Genomic DNA, 21,113 nt, shown 5'->3' on the forward strand with positions numbered 1-21,113 from the left:
CTTCCAATATGTCACTGTATCTAAGAATTCACTCTCTGGAAGAGAGTTGTGGCAGCCGCTCAAGTACCTATCCATGCACATCAACAAAGCAGGGTGCCTATGCAGACCAAATTGAGTTAAGTAAGAAGCCTGTGATGAACACAAAACAGCAAGGCTAACAGCTGCGTGCTTCCTGGTTAAACAGCAATGAAAATGGTAATCCTACTACCGAAGGCCCTACTCAAAATATTACCTGGAAGCTAATAAGATTTCATTTGATTGGATCCTTTGAGATAAAAGTAATTAAGAGAAATCAAGTTCGCCCGCCCCCTCTTCGTCCCCCCCCCCCCTGCTCTCACCTTGGTGTCAGGGCTGAGGCTTCTGATCTGAAGGGTCTGATGTGTTGCCAGGGGGGTGATGGCTGTAATGGTGGCTGGCGAGGTGATGACGATGCCAGTCAGCTGGGCAGAGGGCAGGGTCTTGGTGATGCTGGCGCAGGGCTGGCCGTTTAGAACGCGTACCTGGTGAATGGGCCCGGTGGTGGAGGTCAGCTTGGTGGTCAACATGACAGGCCGCTGGAGGAGCTGAGGGGCAGCCAGCATGGGAGGAGGGGGCGCAGGGGCGATGGGTACCGTGGAAGTGGGTGTAGGTGTGGCTGGGTTTGGTCGGACCTGGTCCGCAATATAGACAGGAGGATAGTGAGTATACAGCATGTAAGGGCCAATGCCTTTTAAACAGCAGGAAAAAGTGCATATCAATTACACAGCTTTGTCATTAACCCTCTGTAATGAACACACAAAGCAGCAACAACAGAGGACATGCCACATTCACAACAAAGGTTAGCAGGAGTTGGGCTGGCCCTGGGCAGGTAGATTGAAGGAACAGCCAAAGCACGTGGTAAGGAACAACACTGCTGACATAGATAGTGAAGCCAGGTAGTTAGCAAGGGGTTACGAAAATGCCACGGAAACAGGTCTTGGGCCAAGCCATCAGTCCTGGTCAAAAAGCATATGAATGCAGGAACACACATCACAAAAGGACACAAGACAAACACAACCAATTTAAAAGAACTGGCTCCACCAGTCCCCTCCAGTAGAATCCCTATTCAGACCTCTGAATAGAAAAAGATTGTAGCCTGGTAGGCTATGCAATCAAACTGCCTCAAATTGAGTACATTTGATGTTACATGATGTCAGATGATACCAAATGAATTGCAAGCTTAGAAGCTGGTCATTCTAGGACTGATATCCAGTCTAAACGCCCCCTGTTAGTGTTACTGGAGAGAGGCTGCGGGGTGAGGGGAGGGGAGATCCATGTGGACGAACCTGCGGTACAAAGGTAGGTCGAGGCATCAGTCTAGGTGGAGGGATAAACTGAGGAACTTTGATAGGCTGGGCAGTGGCCTGCACCTGTGACGAAACCATCCGTTTACACACGTTAGAGAATGTGAAAACGCACAGCTGTGCAGTCTCAACGAGATAGACCATGAGAGCACACTCATAAACGTACAATTCACACAGTGGAGAGAAATAGGTTCTTTATGAAATCTGCATTTACAGACACCCCCTGCAACGACACAGAAAAGGGCGACACATTATCCTTATGTAAAGAAGACAGCAACCCCATCGGTGCCCTGTGATTTAAAATGTTTGTTTACAAATCAGACATATACTATTAACACAATCAGGACTTCAGGGACAGTTCAGTGTAAATGAATTTTATGTGCAGACAATGAAGCTGAGTGAGTGACATGTGGGACATACAGTTTACTTACAACAATAGTGTTCTTGGAGACTATCCGAACAGGCTCCATTCCCTGATTGGTCAACTTGCTGGATGTCTGAAGGTTGATAGGTGCACTCAGTGAGTCAGGGTGACCTATGCTGGCCTTGGGCGCGTTGCTGATGGCTGTGACCTTGGCGACGGAGGGTCGCGGCGTCACGGCGGAAGCAGGCATGGTAGCGGTGGCAGCTTTCAGTACCAGAGGTAGAGTCTTAGTGGCGATGACCGGGGTGATCGTCATCGTGTTCTGCCCAGGAGAGAAGATAAGTTGAATATGGGGCTACCCTTCAACAACACATACCAACATATTACTATTTCAGCTGTGTGTGTGTGTGAGTGTGTGTGTGTGTGTGTGTGTGTGTGTGTGTGTGTGTGTGTGTGTGTGTGTGTGTGTGTGTGTGTGAGAGAGCAAGTACCTGTGGCGTGCTCAGTTTGTCAGGCGAGGGCAGGGAGGGTGGGGTGTGGAGGTTAGGCAGGGCAGAGGCCTTCCCATCAGGCTGCACTGGGTGCTGGGGCTGCTGATGGGCCTGGACCTCCGGATGATCCTGTTTAACCAGCAGCTCTTTCCTCAGCTGCTCCACCACCTTCTTCTGCAAGACAGAGGAGGAGACAGACAGATTTAAGTCGACAGAAGGAATTCAGTTTTCATACGGATTGTGCTGTGCTAGAGAGGTACATACATAATGGTGACTCAAACAAAACTGTCCAGTGCCAGAATATCAAAAGCACAAAACAAAGGAAAAAGAGACAAGCAACTGTCCTTGACAAATGTTATTCTTTACCTCATACAAACCCAATTCCCTCTGTTGCCGACTCAGTCATTTTCATTTTTTTTTTGGATCATAGGCAATAAAAAGGCACTGTTTGCTTAAACGTAACAGAAATTATTTCTGCTTAAGGCAGAAGGAGGTGGTGAGGTAAATGGGAACAGAAAGAGTGAGAAGAGAGAGGAACAGCATCTGCCTCAGGTTCAATTCACACCGAAAATAGATCAAATGACCAAAAAAAATGGCCACATCGCGCACTGAACCAAAGCAATGGTGGAATCCAAACTGTGTACATTATCCAGTTGATTGTTGAACAACAAAAAACTATGTTCCATGTATCCACATTTTTATTCTGACTAGAGAACTTATTAAAATTACATGAGGATTCGTTTCACACGCATGTAGGCCTAAATCCGGTTAGATATAAATGGAAGAATCGCCCTCACTGGGGAATACCAGGAAGTGCCCTGGATACTTCTAGCTATCCCTTTGCTATTGCAAAAAAAAGGCACAGATTTAGTATTATATGTTTATATAGTAACCACAACCAACTACCACAGCTAAACATTACCAGAAAGTCAATGAGGATGAACAATCATTTTAGCCTCCTGCAGAACCAGTGCTGAAATTCAGCTTGGAATTTGGTCCAATAAAATACAGCCTGAAACTGTTATACTCACACTGTGACAAAGACACACAAGGCTCACCCCCCCCACATGCTTCCAGTTTGACAGCAAGCAAAGTGGCAGGTGTCCCAGATTCCCCCTGGCTACAGCACACAGGACACCTACCCCAGTCATGAGCAGCCTGCTTCTAGGCAAATCATCTGTTCCATCCCCCAACAACAGGTTTATACTGGTTCTGACACAGCAAGTCACAAACATTCTCAATTATCTGCAACCTTACCCACACAGTGAGCATCAATCCTTTTCTGGTAGGCTCATAGAATGCTTTACGGTTTCTAATTATTTCCTGCATTCCTTTATGCCCAGAGAGCTAATTGCAGAACCTTGCACACGCACACACTCACACACACGCACTCCCTCAGATTAACACACATGCATAAACACACATTCACAAACAGTTTACAGTTGCCAATTGGCCTGGCTTCAGACTAGTTTGCATTGACTCTGGCACTGCCACTGCCTCTCGCGGGCCAGCCAGGAGATAGGAGAGGACACGCATGATGAAGGCAGCACAATGAGACGCAGTTCATTCTCCCCTCACATTCACTCCATTGACGTATGCAGCGAAAGCGCTCTCTCTCTCTGCTGCCTGCGTCTGATAAGACGGAACAGAGTCTGACCACTCTAGTTCACCTCTGTCCATTCACTCACACTCACTGCAGTGAAAAGTGAGCCAATGTCCTCTCGGAAGCTATATGGGCAGGCTGAGCCAAACTTCTTGGAGAGTGCTGCATCTGAACAAAGGGTAACTGACTGTCTATGTAAATTCTGTCAGAGCAAGCAAAAACACCCAACTGTAGCTTCGCAAGGAAAATATAACCGTGAATGAATAAATATAAATCCCAATCATGTACGTATATTATTTCTTACCTTTTATCTGACTTCGTACAGTATTGATCATGCTCTTTTATAATTTTTTTTCTCCCCAATTTCGTGGTATCCAATTGTTAGTAGTTACTGTCTCATCGCTACAACTCCCGTACGGGCTCGGGAGAGACGAAGGTCGAGAGCCATGCGTCCCCCGAAACACAACCCAACCAAGCCGCACTGCTTCTTAACACAGCGCGCATCCAACCCGGAAGCCAGCTGCACCAATGTGTCGGAGGAAACACCGTGCACCTAGCGACCTGGTCAGCGTGCACTGCGCCCGGCCCGCCACAGGAGTCGCTAGTGCGCGATGAGACAAGGATATCCCTACCGGCCAAACCCTCCCTAAGCCGGACGACGCTAGGCCAATTGTGCGTCACCCCATGGACCTCCCGGCCTGGGCTCGAACCCAGTCTCTGGTGTCACAGCCTTAGACCACTGCGCCACCCGGGAGGCCCCATCATGCTCTTTAAAAAATATATATTACTGGCATTGACAATTGTTATATTAATACAGCACTGTTGAGGAAAGAGCTTGCAAGTAAGCATTTCACTGTAATACCATTTAAACTTAATTTCATCCCCCATAGGAAAACAACCTTTATGTTTCTTTCTATTCATTGAAATCAAATCTTTTGTTGTTGTTGATCAAATCAAGCAGTAGTACAATATGGAACAGCCTATTTGGAAATAGATCTGACAAGTACCCACAAATGCTATCTGAGACCACATGAGAACTAGAGGTTGACCGATTAATCGGAATGGCCGATTAATTAGGCCCGATTTTAAGTTTTCATAACAATCGGCTAAATCGGCGTCCAAAATTACCAATTTACGATTGTTATGAAAACTTGAAAATCGTCCCTAATTAAAATCGGCCATTCCGATTTAGCCAAAACATATATTTTTTTACACCTTTATTTAACTAGGCAAGTCAGTTAAGAACACATTCTTATTTTCAATGACGGCCTAGGAACGGTGGGTTAACTGCCTTGTTCAGGGGCAGAACGGCAGATTTTTACCTTGTCAGCTCAAGGATTCAATCTTGCAACCTTACGGTTAACTAGTCCAACGCTCTAACCACCTGCCTCACGAGGAGCCCGCCTGTTACGCGAATGCAGTAAGAAGCCAAGGTAAGTTGCTAGCTAGCATTAAACGTATCTTATAAAAAACAATCAATCATAATCACTAGTTATAACTACACATGGTTGATGATATTACTAGTTTATCTAGCGTGTCCTGCGTTGCATATAATCGATGCAGTGCACATTCGCGAAAAAGGACTGTCGTTGCTCCAATGTGTACCTAACCATAAACATCAATGCCTTTCTTAAAATCAATACACAGAAGTATATATTTTTAAACCTGCATATTTAGCTAAAAGAAATCCAGGTTAGCAGGCAATATTAACCAGGTGAAATTGTGTCACTTCTCTTCTGTTCATTGCATGCAGAGTCAGAGTATATGCAACAGTTTGGGCCGCCTGGCTCATTGCGAACTAATTTGCCAGAATTTTACGTAATTATGACATAACATTGAAGGTTGTGCAATGTAACAGGAATATTTAGACTTATGGATGCCACCCGTTAGATAAAATACGGAACGGTTCCGTATTTCACTGAAAGAATAAACGTTTTGTTTTCAAAATGATAGTTTCCGGATTCGACCATATTAATGACCTAATGCTCGTAATTCTGTGTGTTATGTTATAATTAAGTCTATGATTTGATAGAGCAGTCTGACTGAGCGATGGTAGGCACCAGCAGGCTCGTAAACATTCATTCAAACAGCACTTTTGTGCGTTTTGCCAGCAGCTCTTCGCAATGCTTCAAGCATTGCACTGTTTATGACTTCAAGCCTATCAACTCCCAAGATTAGGCTGGTGTAACCGATGTGAAATGGCTAGCTAGTTAGCGGGGTGCGCGCTAATAGCGTTTCAAACGTCACTCGCTCTGAGACTTGGAGTAGTTGGATCCCCTTGCTCTGCATGGGTAACGCTGCTTCGAGGGTGGCTGTTGTCAATGTGTTCCTGGTTCGAGCCCAGGTAGCGGCGAGGAGAGGGATGGAAGCTATACTGTTACACTGGCAATACTAAAGTGCCTATAAGAACATCCAATAGTCAAAGGTATATGAAATACAAATCGTATAGAGAGAAATCGTCCTATAATTCCTACAACCTAAAACTTCTTACCTGGGAATATTGAAGACTCATGTTAAAAGGTACCACCAGCTTTCATATGTTCTCATGTTCTGAGCAAGGAACTTAAACGTTAGCTTTCTTACATGGCACATATTGCACTTTTACTTTCTTCTCCAACACTTTGTTTTTGCATTATTTAAACCAAATTGAACATGTTTCATTATTTATTTGAGGGTAAATTGATTTTATTGATGTATTATATTAAGTTAAAACAAGTGTTCATTCAGTATTGTTGTAATTGTCATTATTACAAATAAATAAATAAAAAATCGGCCGATAAATCGGTATCGGCTTTGTTTGGTCCTCCAATAATCGGTATCGGCGTTGAAAAATCATAATCGGTCGACCTCTAATGAGAACTGCAAACATCATCAATAAAAAAAACAAACACAGGCGTGTCTGAGCAAAAAGGCCAACCTGTGCACATGAAATACACAGCTCCAGGGAAGAGCAATAAGCATGAGGTTTTTAGAAGTGCTGTGGTGAATGACTGCTGTGTTTGTGTGTTAGTTTAACAAGCGTGGATGTATCAGTACTAGCCAGTGACCTCCCCCTTCCATCCATGCAGTACATCTACCCTCGGATCTATAATCCCACCACTGCACACCTCTAATTTAATCTTTCATTGGGTTTGAGGTGAGGGTCCTGTCAGCTCTACAAGGTGATGCTGCTCTCATTCCCTTATCTCCTCTGCATCAGGCCTATTTAACTGTTTGCTACAGGCACTATAGCTTTCCACCCCAAAATTAATCAAAAGATAGAGAAATATGTATGAAGGACTAACAAGTACTGTGGTCACAATACCAGAATTTTGACTTCAATACCGATACCAGGTTTAGTATTACTGACAGTTGTGGCTGCTTTGCGTGATGTATTGTTGTCTCTACCGTCTTGCCCTTTGTGCTGTTGTCTGTGCCCAACAATCTTTGTACCATGTTGTGCTGCTACCATGTTGTGCTGCTGCCATGCTGTGTTGTCATGTGTTGCTGCTATGCTATGTTGTTGTCTCTCTCTTGTCGTGTTGTGTGTTTTGTCCTATATTTTTATTTTGAATCCCCCGTCCCTGCTGGAGGCCTTTTGCTAGGTATATTAGCTAGTCAAAGAATGGCACTTGACCCATACAGATAAACTCAGCTACTGCTCTGTTCAATTGTTGGGCATTTTTGTTAATAATTTTGTATTTTATTCAAACCTTTATTTAATTAGGCAAGTCAGTTAAGAACAAATTCTTATTTACAATGACAGCCTAGGAACCGTGGGTTAACTGCCTTGTTCAGGGGCAGAACGGCAGATTTTTACCTTGTCAGCTCGGGGATTCGATCTAGCAACCTTTTGGTTACTGGCCCAACGCTCTAACTACTAGGCTACCTGCCGCATTTTTTGAGTTCAATATAATTACATTTACAAAATACGTAAAGAAATTCTGAGACATCCATGTGTGCATTAATGAATCAATTATACAGTCAATTTGACCTTGTTTTTACCAGTCTAATTACAGAATGGCAATCGTTTATTTCAATGGTACATTTTTATTGATAAACTGGGTAAATCAAATGTAGCTTAGGCCTATCCACAATACAGGTGAATGCATATTCAATAGGAGTTTGTGCATGCATTGAGTTATTGAGCTTGTTTTTGACCGATTTCATGGGGCTACAGATGACAAAGAAAAAATCAGTTTCCCTTCCATTTGAGATAATAGCAGTCAGTTAATATGACCTTTATGAATTATGAAGCCTTTATGTGCTTTATTGCATAAATTCTTCAAAATTGACAAAAAGTGACGTTAGCTGATAAAGATGATCTCATAGAACAAGACGTGTAAGTTCTCCTAAGCCTGCTTTTACCACAGACCTTCTTTTCTGCGTTTATCCAAAACCCCTCGAAAAACGGAATTCATTTCCCCCATAGGCTCTGTCCAACGATCCATGGTGGAGATAGTGCCTCCAAAAAGTCACCATTACTAATGCTCTCTATAGATAATCTTCGGGAGAGACGTGAGCGAGAGACCAAATAAGTGAATTAATCATGTTTCTGGTGGCAATCAGCTTGGAAAAACTGCATATTTTGCCTTATAGTTGCATATTATCACAAACAAAGTACTAGGGTAGTGAAATTATGCTGTTAGCTAGCAAGGAAATGTTGCTTACAAAGCTGGAAGCTGGAAGCTATCAGTATCTTCTTCCATTGTAAAGTGTTCTAGCCTGTAATGGACTAGCCCGTTTTGCAAACAGTAATGAACAGTTTCAACATTTCTACATGCCGTGTCGCATTATTCAAGTCTGTTAACTTCTGCGCAGCATGAGTGGGAGCTAACATGAGGCAGCCCAGACTCCCAGTACAGGCTAATGAGTAAGTGGAGAAGGCAGGGTTGGCTGCGCTGATAGACAGGCTTGATTCATGACACACATTTGACAGAAGTACTGAAAAGAGCACAAATTCTAGTACCGAACCGTTCTTAATGTTACAGTATCGAATAAGTACTGACGTTTAAGTATACCGTGCAACACTTCTAATAAGCACTAAAGGGTCAACATTGGAATTTCATAATCTGCACAGTGCACTCCTGTTAAGCCTTGAGGACTGATGCAGTGATTGCGCTTATTCTTTGTGGTTTAACTAATGATTTTGTTTTAAAATCAGCCTTTTACTGTCCGCTTACTATGGGAATTCTAATTAGATGATCGTGTAAAGGACTCTACATTAATTGCATTCTTTTTAAAAGTCAGTGTAATGCTTTAGCTTTGATTTGGCAAGGTCAGTGATGCATATGCATGAGCTGCCCTTTAGTGCTCCACAAAGAAGAATTGGGCACAAGCTTTCTCTGCTGTTATTGCCATCAGCTACATTGAGTTGATGGACAAATAACTTTCTATGCCACACATGCAAGCACACACAAATAAACAAACAAGCAAGCAAGCACACACACACACACGCATAAACGAGCGAGCGAGCGAGTACACACACACACACACACACACACACACACACACACACACACACACACACACACACACACACACACACACACACACACACACACACACACACACACACACACACACACAGAGCTGCCATGGTGAGACAGGTTTCATCAGAGACTACCCTCATGATTCTGACAGTTGTCCTTCTCAGACAACAGCTATCAGCTGCTAAGGTCTTGGGACATCTTGGGCTAATGCAAGACATCTTGTATCATCCTCAAATTTTCCACATCTCTTACTCCACGTACAGCTACAGTATGTGAACTATTGTCCTGTAACTACTGTAATTTTAATGTACCTCATCTTTTAGCATAACCATTCAGTATTCTCTGATGCTCAGTAATAGCTAGACAAAGCTGACAGCTTTTCAGAGACCTTTTTCACACCTTGATAAGTTTCATTATATGGTAGGTCAGCCAGTTGCATTTCCTTTTGGGGTCTCCCTAGTGATGGAATGCTTTTTGTTGAGAGAACACAGCACAGCCCAGTAGGATACGTTAAGAAACCTGCACAGGCAGAGATGACCTCCAGAGGGCACAATATGGTCACAGGTGTTAATGAACAGTGTCTTACAGCCTCTAAAGACTGAAATCAAAGTGTTTACTTATTTGATGGGGGACACTGTTTATCAGTTGTATGTACAGAAAATGTGGTCAAGGCTTAAATGATCAATTCTGAATAAATGAGAAGTCAAAAAACCTGAACCTCTCAAATACCAAAACAAGAATGGACAATTACATACAGTAAAATATTACACACAATGAGTCTGATGTACATTCTTAAAATAATTTGTTGAGAGACCATAGCAACAATTCCTTTCCAGTTATAGATTTAAACCACAAGCAAGTCATCTCCAGATGCTTGTTGGAGTGTGCGGAGGCCTTGGAGAAAGCCCTGTGTGTCTGCTGAAGTGCTGACTTGGCTGCTGAACATACGGCGCAAAGCAGTGGTTGGCTAATCAAAGGCCCAGTGCTCACTCAGCAGGCACAGCAGGGCGCCCTATAACTGTCCCACCTCCCACTTTCTCTGGGAGGGTCTGTAGTTCACAAATTATACATGGTGGAAAGTCCAAAGGCTGCCTGCCGGGAGAAAAAAATCTGAACCAATGCTCTGCTAAAATGGTCTTCAGTCTCTGGCTTCACAGCATCAGCTGTTTCCTCGGCTAGCTTTCCTCAGGGAGTGTCAAAACCCATAGCGCATGTTTTCTTTGCTTCATCTGCATTGCCGTAATTCAGGCATTTATTAGGTGACATTGTCAGACCTCGTTGTCATAAGTCCCCTACTACACGTCGATCACTCACTGGGATCTCTACTGTGCGAGTGACAGGCAAGGGTAAATGGCACTTCATCACACGGCCTTCGATGGCCATCCCCCTGTCAATGAGGACAGAATTCCTTCATTTGAAATGGGAGGGGAAGCAGTGACTCACAGATGAGGTTGACTTTATAAAAGCACAAGCTCCTCTATTTCCCCCATCTCATCTCAGGGGAGGGATATAACAGATGGAATTAAGGGGTACACTCTGTTCAGACCCACTCCTCCTCATCATGTCATGCCGTACCATGGAAACCATATACAGCAGACATGGGTCAAATACTGTACATATGGCATATACAGTGGCAAGAAAAAGTATGTGAACCCTTTGGAAATACGTGGATTTCTGCATAAATTGGGCATAAAATTTGATCTGATCTTCACCTAGGTCACAACAATAGACAAACACAGTCTGCTTAAACTAATAACACACAAACAATTATACGTTTTCATGTCTTTATTGATCACACTGTGTAAACATTCAACATTCACAGTGCATTCACAGTGCAGCAATAACCTCAAACAAATGTTTTCTGTAGTTGCGGATCAGACCTGAACAACGTTCAGAAGGAATTTTGGACCATTCTTCTTTACAAAACTGTTTCAGTTCAGCAATATTCTTGGGATGTCTGGTGTGAACTGCTCTCTTGAGGTCATGCCACAGCATCTCAATCGGGTTGAGGTCAGGACTCTTACTGGGCCACTCCAGAAGGCATATTTAGTTCTGTTGAAGCCATTCTGTTGTTGATTTACTTCTGTGTTTTGGGTCGTTGTCCTGTTGCATCACCCAACTTCTGTTGAGCTTCAATTGGCGGACAGATAGCCAAACATTCTCCTTCAAAATGTCTTGATAAACTGGGGAATTCATTTTTCCGTCGATGATAGCAAGCTGTCCAGGCCCCAAGGCAGCCTTAAACCATGATGCTCCCTCCACCATACTTTACAGTTGGGATGAGGTTTCGATGTTGGTGTGCTGCGCCTTTTTTTCTCCACACATGGTGTTGTGTGTTCCTTCCAAACAACTCAAATGTAGTTTCATCTGTCCACAGAATATTTTGCCAGTAGCGCTGTGGAACATCCAGGTGCACTTTTGCAAACTTCCGACGTGCAGTCATGGACAGCAGTGGCTTCTTCCGTGGTCCTCCCATGAACACCTTTCTTGTTTAGTGTTTTACGTATCGTCGACTCGTCAACAGAGATGTTCGCTTGTTCAAGAGATTTTTGTAAGCCTTTAGCTGACACTCTAGGATTCTTCTTAACCTCATTGAGCAATCTGTGCTGTGCTCTTGTAGTTATCTTTGTAGCACAGCCACTCCTAGGGAGATTAGCAACACTGCTGAACTTTCTCGATTTATAGACAATTTCTTTTACCGTGGACTGATGAACATCGCTTTTAGAGATACTTTTGCAAGTCAACAATTCTTAATCTTAGGTCTTCTGAGATCTCTTTTGTCCAAGGCATGGTTCACATCAGGCAATGTTTCTTGTGAATAGCAAATTTTGTGAGTGTTTTTTATAGGGCAAGGCAGCTCTATACAACATCTCCAATCTCGTCTCATTGATTGGACTCCAGGTTAGCTGACTCCTGGCTCCAATTAGCTTTTGGAGAAGTCATTAGCCTAGGGTTTCACATACTTTTTCCAACCTACACTGTGAATGTTTAAATGATGTATTCAATATAGACAAGAAAAATACAATAATTTGTGTGTTATTAGTTTAAGCACACTACGTTTGTCTGTTGTTGTGACTTAGATGACCAATTTATGCAGAAATACAGGTAATTCCAAAAGGTTCACATACTTTTTCTTGCCACTGTATAATGAACAAAAATATAAACGAGCCAGGCCCAGCCAATCACACTGAGTTTTACCGGACAAAAGGGCTTTATTACGGAAAGAAATACTTCTCAGTTTAATCAGCTGTCAGGTCTCAGATGATCTCCTGGGCTGGAGTGGTTACACATGGTCTGCGGTTGTGAGACCGGTTGGACGTACTGCCATATTCTCTACAATGACGTTGGGGTCGGTTTATGGTAGAGAAATTAACCTTAAATTCTCTGGCAACAGCTCTGCTGGACATTCCTGCAGTCAGCATGCCAATTGCACGCTCCCTCAAAATTGAGACATATGCGGAATTGTGTTGTGTGCCTTTTATTGTCCCCAGCACAAGGTGCACCTGTGTAATGACCATGCTGTTTAATCAGCTTCTTTATATGCCACACCTTTCAGGTGGATGGAGTTTCTTGGCAAAGGAGAAACACTCACTCACAGGGATGTAAACAAATTTGTGCACAACATTTGAGAGAACTAAGCTTTGTGTGTATAGAACATTTCTGGGATCTTTTATTTCAGCTCAGGAAACATGGGACCAACACTTTACATGTTGCGTTTATATTTTTGTTCAGTATACTTTTAAAATGACTAACCTGCGCTTTATTGAATTTTTCCGGTACAAAGGAAAACCAATGGAATAGTCCAAAAGTGCAAACACTTGATTTACCTTATATTGACAATGACCCTGGAACTGACCCTGTACATAGCTTACTTACATTCTTCTTAATTCTATTTTTTTTGTTCTACTTACTTTTTTAAATTATAGTACTACTGATATTGATTACTGCATCGTTGTGAAAGAGAAGGCAAGAAAAGCATTTCACTGTACTTGGGCATGTGACAAAAACTAGAAACTTGAATTTCTCAAGATAAACAGACTTATAAATGATGGCATCCAGTATCAATCATCAACATTCCCTAAGATGTATATTTTTCCAAAAAAGCCAGATCCTGTGCATCGTCATTGGCCTAAGGCCTGCTGACTCTGGCTTTCCTCTACCTCCATAATCTCTTCCTCATTTTTATATTTTAATTTTTATCTTCCTCTGAAACAGGATGAAATGTGAGCTGCACATCTGGCGCTTCCCAGCCATGTGGAGGGAGGTCTGGTTGGGTTGGGGCTGCCTGCCTGCCTCCGTCCAGCCTGCTTGCCTCCTCTCAGCCTCTCAGGTGTGAGGATTTATCCCCTTGACAGTCTCCCCTCCCCTTTTGTGCTGATGGTATTTAAACAGCATGTTGAGCCCTTGATTGAAATTCCTCTCACACTACCTCTTGCCTCACAGTCCTCCAGCTCTCTCTCTCTCTCTCCCTTCTTTCTCGCTATCTCTCTGAGCTAGAACTAAACCCATCACAGACACACATTAACACTCTCCTCTCACTCCATCTGGGCAGATCCATATGACACATACAAAGCCTCCCTACTGCAGCCAGTGTGTGTAATTGTAACACATACTGGCATGTTTGCACATGCACGCACACACACACAAAGAACTACAGATTACATTGGGCTATCTGTACACACAGTAGGAAGGGTAGGCAACCCTGTTCCCAGAGTGCAGCAGGTATTGCAGGATTTTGTTCCAACTAGGCAACTGAACTAATTGATTATCTCAGTGATTGCCTAAATTCAACACACCTGGTCTTCCAGGTCGGTTCAATCAAAACCATGAAGTGCATGAGGAACTCCAGGTGCCTGTGGAACTGCCTACCCCTGCAGTAGACTTCTGTTGCCTTTCTCAGTTAGACGCAGGGTTTCCCAACCCTCCGCTCGGCCCCACCCGACATTTCAAATTTTTGTTTTAACCCTGCTGGCACATCTGATTCAATTAGTCAACTAATCATCAAGCCTTTGACTAATTGAATCAGGTGTGCCAGTTTAGGGTTAAAACTCAAATGTAAAACTTCTGGGGGGGGCCCTGGGGAGAGGGTTGGGAAACCATGAGTTAGGGGGCTACTTCTGCTATGTCCTTTTGTTTCGCAGCAAAGAATAGTGAGGAAGTAATAAACACCAGAGGATGCAATGCGTCAGCAACAATTATTCACCGCTCAAAAGACCCCATCACCACACATACGCAGTTACGCACACACAGTCAATTCAAAAGTGTCAGGTAGAGCTGTATTATTTTGAGATTATTTTCACACCACAGCTGTCTAACCTCTCTGGTACAAGTGGGACGGTAGCGTCCCACCTCGACAACAGCCAGTGAAATTGCAGGGTGCCAAATTCAAAACAACAGAGATCCCATAATTAAAATTCCTCAAACATACAAGTATTATATACCATTTTAAAGATAAACTTATTGTAAATCCAACCACAGTGTTCGATTTCAAAAAGGCTTTACTGCGAAAGCACACCATGCGATTATGTTAGGTCAGTGCATAGTCACAGAAAACCATACAGCCATTTTCCAGCCAAGGAGAGGGCTCACAAAAGTCATAAATAGCGATTCAATGAATCACTAACCTTTGATGATCTTCATCAGATGGCACTCCCAGGACTCCATGTTAGACAATAAATGTGTGTTTTGTTCGATAAAGTTCATCTTCATGTCCAAAAACCTAATTTGAAATTGGCGCGTTATGTTCAGAAATGCATTGTCTCAAACAAACATTCGGTGAAAGTGCAGAGCCACATCAAATTACAGAAATACTCATCATAAACATTGATCTAAGATACAAGTGTTTAACATACGATTAAAGATAAACTTCTCCTTGATGCAACCGCTGTGTCAGATTTCAAAAAGGCTTTACGGCAAAAGCACACCATGCGATTATGTTAGGTCAGCGCCTAGCCACAGTAATCCAAATGCACAAGGCGAAAAGTCCAGACGAAAAGTCAAAAACGTTCCATTACAGTTTGTAGAAACATGTCAAACGATGTATAGAATCAATCTTTAGGATGTTTTTTTCATAAATCTTCAATAATATTCCAACCGGACAATTCCTTTGTCTTTAGAAATGAAAGGGAACGGAGCTCGTGCTCACGGCTGCGCGCGTGACTAAACTAAAGGCTTTCAGCCAGACCACTGGTTCAAACAGCTCTTATTCGCTCCCCTTTTATAGTAGAAGCCTGAAACAATGTTCTAACGACTGTTGACATCTAGTGGAAGCATTAGGAAGTGCAATCTGACCCCATAGACACAGTATATTGGATAGGCAATCGCTTGAAAAACTACAAACCTCATATTTCCCACTTCCTGGTTGGATTTTTCTCAGGTTTTCGCCTGCCATATAAGTTCTGTTATACTAACAGACATCATTCAAACAGTTTTAGAAACTTCAGAGTGTTTTCTATCCAAATATACTAATAATATACATATCCTAGCCTCTGGGCCTGAGTAGCAGGCAGTTTACTCTGGGCACGCTTTTCATCCAGACGTGAAAATACTGCCCCCTACACCAGTGAGGCTAATGAAGTCAAGGTCATATTTTCACACTCTTTCACATTGCAACAAACTGACAGAGATTGTGTGCAAAATACTGAGATGAACGAGTGAAAGATGATGACACTTGATATTGATGAGACATTGAGTGTGACAGGAAAGGAAGAGCGGTGATCCTGTCCTAGCCTGACATCACGTAGCTCCTCTACACAACCCCATTTCCCTGTGCCTTTCATTATCACCCGTTACAGTTATAGTCAATTTCCCTAAAAGTCAAACCCTCCGCTGCCAAGACAACGCTCTTCACGGAGACAGAGTGACGAATGCATATTACAGTAAGTACGAGTGTGATTTTAAAAAACGCAGCCAGGCCACCTCAGTTGCACTATATTGTGGTGATTTCATACCGCATCGATATCCATCTACCCTGTTACATTGTTACTTGACATTATCGCATGACATTATTAGTTACATTATGAAATGATCGCTTGACAATAGTAAGTAATGGTAGACATTTCTTACAGAGAGTAAATAAAATGAATAAAGCGGTGGTCATCCCGTCAGTTTCATCTTCCTCTCACGAGAGCCTGAAGCTGAGGTTTTTTGTATTTCAGATAGGAGTTGAGACAAAGAGAGGTTGAACAAGAGGGCGGTAAGTAAATGAATCATAAGTCCTCTAAAAGCATACACAAGCATAGGAGTAAAAAATATAGAAATCGACCAATTACATCCGATAAACGTGCATAGTAGTAGCTAGTAGCGGTTTTAGGCGACAATCTGCCTTCCTTAAACCTCTGGCAAAGCAGATCGACAGACGAACCCGCACAGTTCTGTTTAGTGTCAAACAGGATACGTGTCACTACTATTAATGGAATCATGGCTGGCCACAGTACACAGCACCTTCACATGTTGTCAGCCTTATAGCTAAACATAACCCAGCAGACCTAGCTCTACCCCCCCATCATGACCACAACACCTAGAGCTAAAAACCAGGGAGGAAACAACAGTAAAAACTCTACAGTCTCCTCATGAACACACACACACACACACAGCCTCTGGCACAGTGCACATCACTGCCAGAATTAAGTATTTACTCAGCAACTACATGCATCATGGGGTAGGCGCTGCTCTCTTTTACTCAGTCAGTCTCTCAGTCAGCCACAGAGCGCTGTGAAAGTGGGTTAAGCAGGTATAAAACCTCTTCTCTATCCAGACAGCACTGCTCCCTGCATATACGCTCTAGTGGGGTGGGAGGAAGTGCAGGGCACTGAATACGAATCTACTTTCAAAGTACAATGTGCTGAACAATGTAAACTGCCCCCTGAGCAGGAAAAGGATTAGCATTTCCATGAATGTGTGTTTAATCTGGTTCATACTTAATTTCTAAAATCAATTTACTGAGTCCACCAGGAGCAGTGCTTTATCTGCTTTGATATAGATAAAGCAACTAATAATATTAACAATTGGGTGATTTGTTTATTTTCTTCTAATATTTACAAAATAATTTTTATTTACCTTTATTTAACTAGGCAAGTCAGTTAAGAACAAATTCTTATTTACAATGACGGCCTACCCCGGGCAAACCCTAACAATGCTGGGCCAATTGCACGCCGCCCTATGGGACTCCCAATCGCAGCCGGTTGTCATACAGCCTGGAATCGAACCAGGGTCTGTAGTGACGCCTCTAGCACTGAGCTGTGGTGTGATTCATAATCTTCCGTAATTACCTCCAGCATTTCTTGTATGACACATACTGCAAATCCTTCTTAGTACAGAATGGGAAACAATAGAGCGGAAACAGAAAACAGCATCCATCTACCCACTTACTCAACAAGCTCATTGTCTTTAGTCACCTTCAAAGCTTCTATAAAGCACATGGCAAACAAATGTGTTTTTGGAGGAACTTTAAATTGAGTCAAAGACTTTGGCCTGGTGACTTATTCAGCCTGAGCAAATGTTCATCTACCGAGAGAATGGTGATGGAGATTTAAGTATCAGTGAACTAGCAGGTGGGTTCATTAGTTTTAAGAACACGCCAAGGAAAGCACACCCCAGGAGGTAGTATATGAGGCTCATTTCTGATCTTCACTGTATTAGTCAGACATCAAGGAGATTATCCCGGATTGTAGTTTTAGGTTTCCGGGGGCGGACAGAACAGGCCTGCAGTGGAACAGTGCGGGGGCATGTCTTAGCGAAACTCCTCCCCACACAGCTCCCAGAGAGCATGGTAGTTGGCCCCACTCTCCCAGTGACAGCCTGCCAGGCTGCACCCTTTCTCCGGGTCTCCTCTGGCCTGCCACAGTCTCCTCTCCAGACCACACAGCAGGGAGCATCTGTGTGGAAGAGGGGAGCTGACATTCTAACACAGAGAGGCACCGTGCTGCTGGATTATAGCACGTCCTCCTGTCACACACACACTCCCTCCGCTTTCAAAACAGTGACTTAGCAGCGTGCTGCCGCAGCACTTCTCAGGAATAGGGATTTTCTTTTCAGGCTTTGATAGATGTATTCTTCCCCCGTTAGCTTCTAAAGTGTTGAGGATGTTCTTAAACTGGCTGTAGGGTAGAATGGAGGTGTAGCTACTTCACCAACCTTTGAACTGTAAGTGGGAAGTGGGAGAAGTCAGTGGGGGGGCTGGCTCTTTACTCTCCTCTCTGAGACGGAGCTAGATGTCCATGGAAGACGTGTCATCACTCCCTGGGAGGTGACCGGGAGATCACTGACATACAGTACACCTGTACCGGCCACAAGTACAACCGTAATCGCCCTACAAGCGCCAACAGAACAAAAAACTAAAAGTTCTAGGCAGCTGCTCACAAAAAGACTGACTCTGTGCCAGAAATGACCATATGGCTCACCTGTTGCTAAGGAACAGTGATCACTGAACCCTGTGCAGACTGACTCCAACGCAGGTACCTAACACAAAGAAGAGATAGGAGTCTACCTGGTGGGCTGAATGTAATGTGAATGCTTCTACTGTGTGTGCTTTCAAGGTGTGAGCCTCAGAGTGTGGTAATAATTAAAAAGTATATTAAAAAGAGAGTCAGAATACTTTATTTGATGTATATTCAATTGGACATTACGTGAAACAATGCTTGTCTGCATATTTTGCATTTAGAAGAGAGCAGCGGAGGACGACCATATATTGTATGCAGGAATTTTTGGGGTTCATTTCAGGGCAATACTGTGAGTCATCCCTCAACAACACGAAAGCACTTTAAGTTTCCAGCTCTTTTTATGCCCACCCTTCTCTCTCCTCCCTACCTCCTTCTTCTCTTTCCTGGGCACACAGCAGAGACACACACCCAGACTACACGCATGGAGGAGCAGCGGTGATAATAACTGGGCCTCGCAGCAGGGACTCTCGTTAGAGGCTGCAAATACAGCTCAGACCGAGTGCCAGATTACCCCTGCTGTACCAAGCCCAAACCAAACTTGCACCAGCCGTGAACCAGCCCCAAGTAGTCCTGAACCATCCCTGAAGTAGCCATAAAACAGCCCTGCCCAAAAATGCCCCATTAGCAAATCTGTGTCCCCAGAGCAATATAAGGGCATAGCAAGCCTGTGTAAATCCATTTACAACATCTTTATAATGTGTGTGAATTAAGAATAATAGCATTGACAATAGATGGGGAGCAGGTTCTTTCCTTGGCATCAATGGTTTAGTCCTTCCATTATCTTGCATATTATCATACGGTCTTTCTATTCCTCATGTTTTCACAAATGGCACAAGTGCAACTAGCTTATCAACAGCTGTGAGACTTTTACAGTGAGCCATAACGTCACATGTCACAGCCAGTCTGTCTGATTCCCCTGTATTCAGTCCTGGGCAGGCCAGTTGAGACCTGCCCAAGCATTCATCGCAGTGCCATTTCTCTGGATCCACAGGGCTCCTCTCCTCATAAAAATGCCCCGTACTATTCAAACCATTGAGGCAGTCAAAGAAAGGACAGAGTGCAGCTAAATCGATTCAATTGTGCCTCGTTTCAGTGCCATGGGTCATTATTTCTACAGTGGAGGAGCTCAAGGTGTTTTATTATCCCTGGGTGGGGAGCTAGGGAGCCACACAGGCAGACAGGTATTCCGAGACAATAGAGCTTCCTCATTTAAAAAGGAGAGCCAGCAGCCTTTTCTTCTGAATTCTGCAGGGCAAGTTGAATAGCACACCTCTTAAAAGAGGAAGGGACCACCACATTGTATCATAAATACAGAATGCTGCAACTTTACTCCACTGCTTGAAAATATGGATAAATCCTGTGCCAACCCATAAAGAGACATAAGACACCAGCTCAGTGACACACACAGCCTCCCTGGAGTACATTATTAGAGAAGGTAGGTTCAGCACTTTCTGCTCCCATGTGTCCCAAGTTTATCAGGTTCAAGTCTGACCAGAGGTTGAACCCATTTTATTCTCACAAACATCCTCAGCGGCATGCCTCTCAAAAGCCAATAAAATGTCCTCTGTGGGAAAATGAGACAACTCTCCCGACATCAGAGCTACCATAACGCTCAGAAACACAAGACAGGCTCCTGAGTCTCTACAAATCACAACGAAAAGCGACTTCCCTCTTCCAGAGTAAAAAGGATTTTCAGAGAAATATTCAGATTATTTACCTTTATTTCAACGGGGAAGTCATATTGAGACTAACGTCTATTTCACATATGAGCCCTGCAACATACAAAAACAAGCACATGCAACAGGGAAGTACAGATAAACATGACATATAGACAATATACACATTAAGATACAAAATAGATTCATTTAAAACTAACACATTCTCCATGATAAAAATCAGCTGTCTGAATTGTCCTAGGGACTTCAAAGCATCCAATCGAATCATCTTTTGGAGATTATTTGGAGGGCTTTTCCTGCACAACTGCAAAAATCAGACTGTAGCCTTGTCACAGCCCGGTCAGTAGTTGTGGCAATTACATACGTAATAGTATCATCCGCATATCGATTCAAATGGAAACATTTTAACAGATTGACCAATAGCATTTGTATAAATAGTAAAAAAAAAAAAAAAACAGGTCCTAGTATCGACCCCTGCGAAATGCACGGCAGTTTATTTTAAATCCAAGAAGTGTTGAAAGAACTGCGCGGTAAATCCAGATTATAACACATCACACCGACACATAGACACAGTACTGCGAGACGAGTGACGAAAAAAAATGTAAAAAATTTTTAAAAAAATAAAATAAAAAATATATATATATATACTGTAAATGGGGGACAGGGGAGTTAGTGGGAAAAAAATACAGGAATCAATAAAATAATTGACATTTTTAAGGGTTTTCTACTGTGCTAAAGACAACCCC

The 21,113-nt window shown here is 43.1% G+C and overlaps 1 protein-coding gene across 5 annotated transcripts in view; it reads right to left on the reverse strand.

Annotated features, from left to right (window-relative positions):
- Nucleotides 1–21,113, reverse strand: part of LOC139576254 (PHD finger protein 21A-like) — a 47,949-nt gene that overhangs the window by 10,137 nt on the left and 16,699 nt on the right. For 4 of the 5 annotated variants that reach the window (XM_071402083.1, XM_071402084.1, XM_071402081.1 and 1 more), the window contains 4 exons: nt 2,178–2,351; nt 1,754–2,008; nt 1,305–1,388; nt 339–650 (listed from right to left, as the gene is read on the reverse strand). In XM_071402083.1, the coding sequence (XP_071258184.1) occupies nt 339–650; nt 1,305–1,388; nt 1,754–2,008; nt 2,178–2,351 (825 nt within the window). The remainder of the gene's footprint in view (nt 1–338; nt 651–1,304; nt 1,389–1,753; nt 2,009–2,177; nt 2,352–21,113) is intronic. The other variant, XM_071402082.1, reaches the window with a different exon arrangement.

This window comes from Salvelinus alpinus, chromosome 5 (genome assembly GCF_045679555.1).
Source record: "Salvelinus alpinus chromosome 5, SLU_Salpinus.1, whole genome shotgun sequence".
NCBI classification, from domain to species: Eukaryota; Metazoa; Chordata; class Actinopteri; order Salmoniformes; family Salmonidae; genus Salvelinus; species Salvelinus alpinus.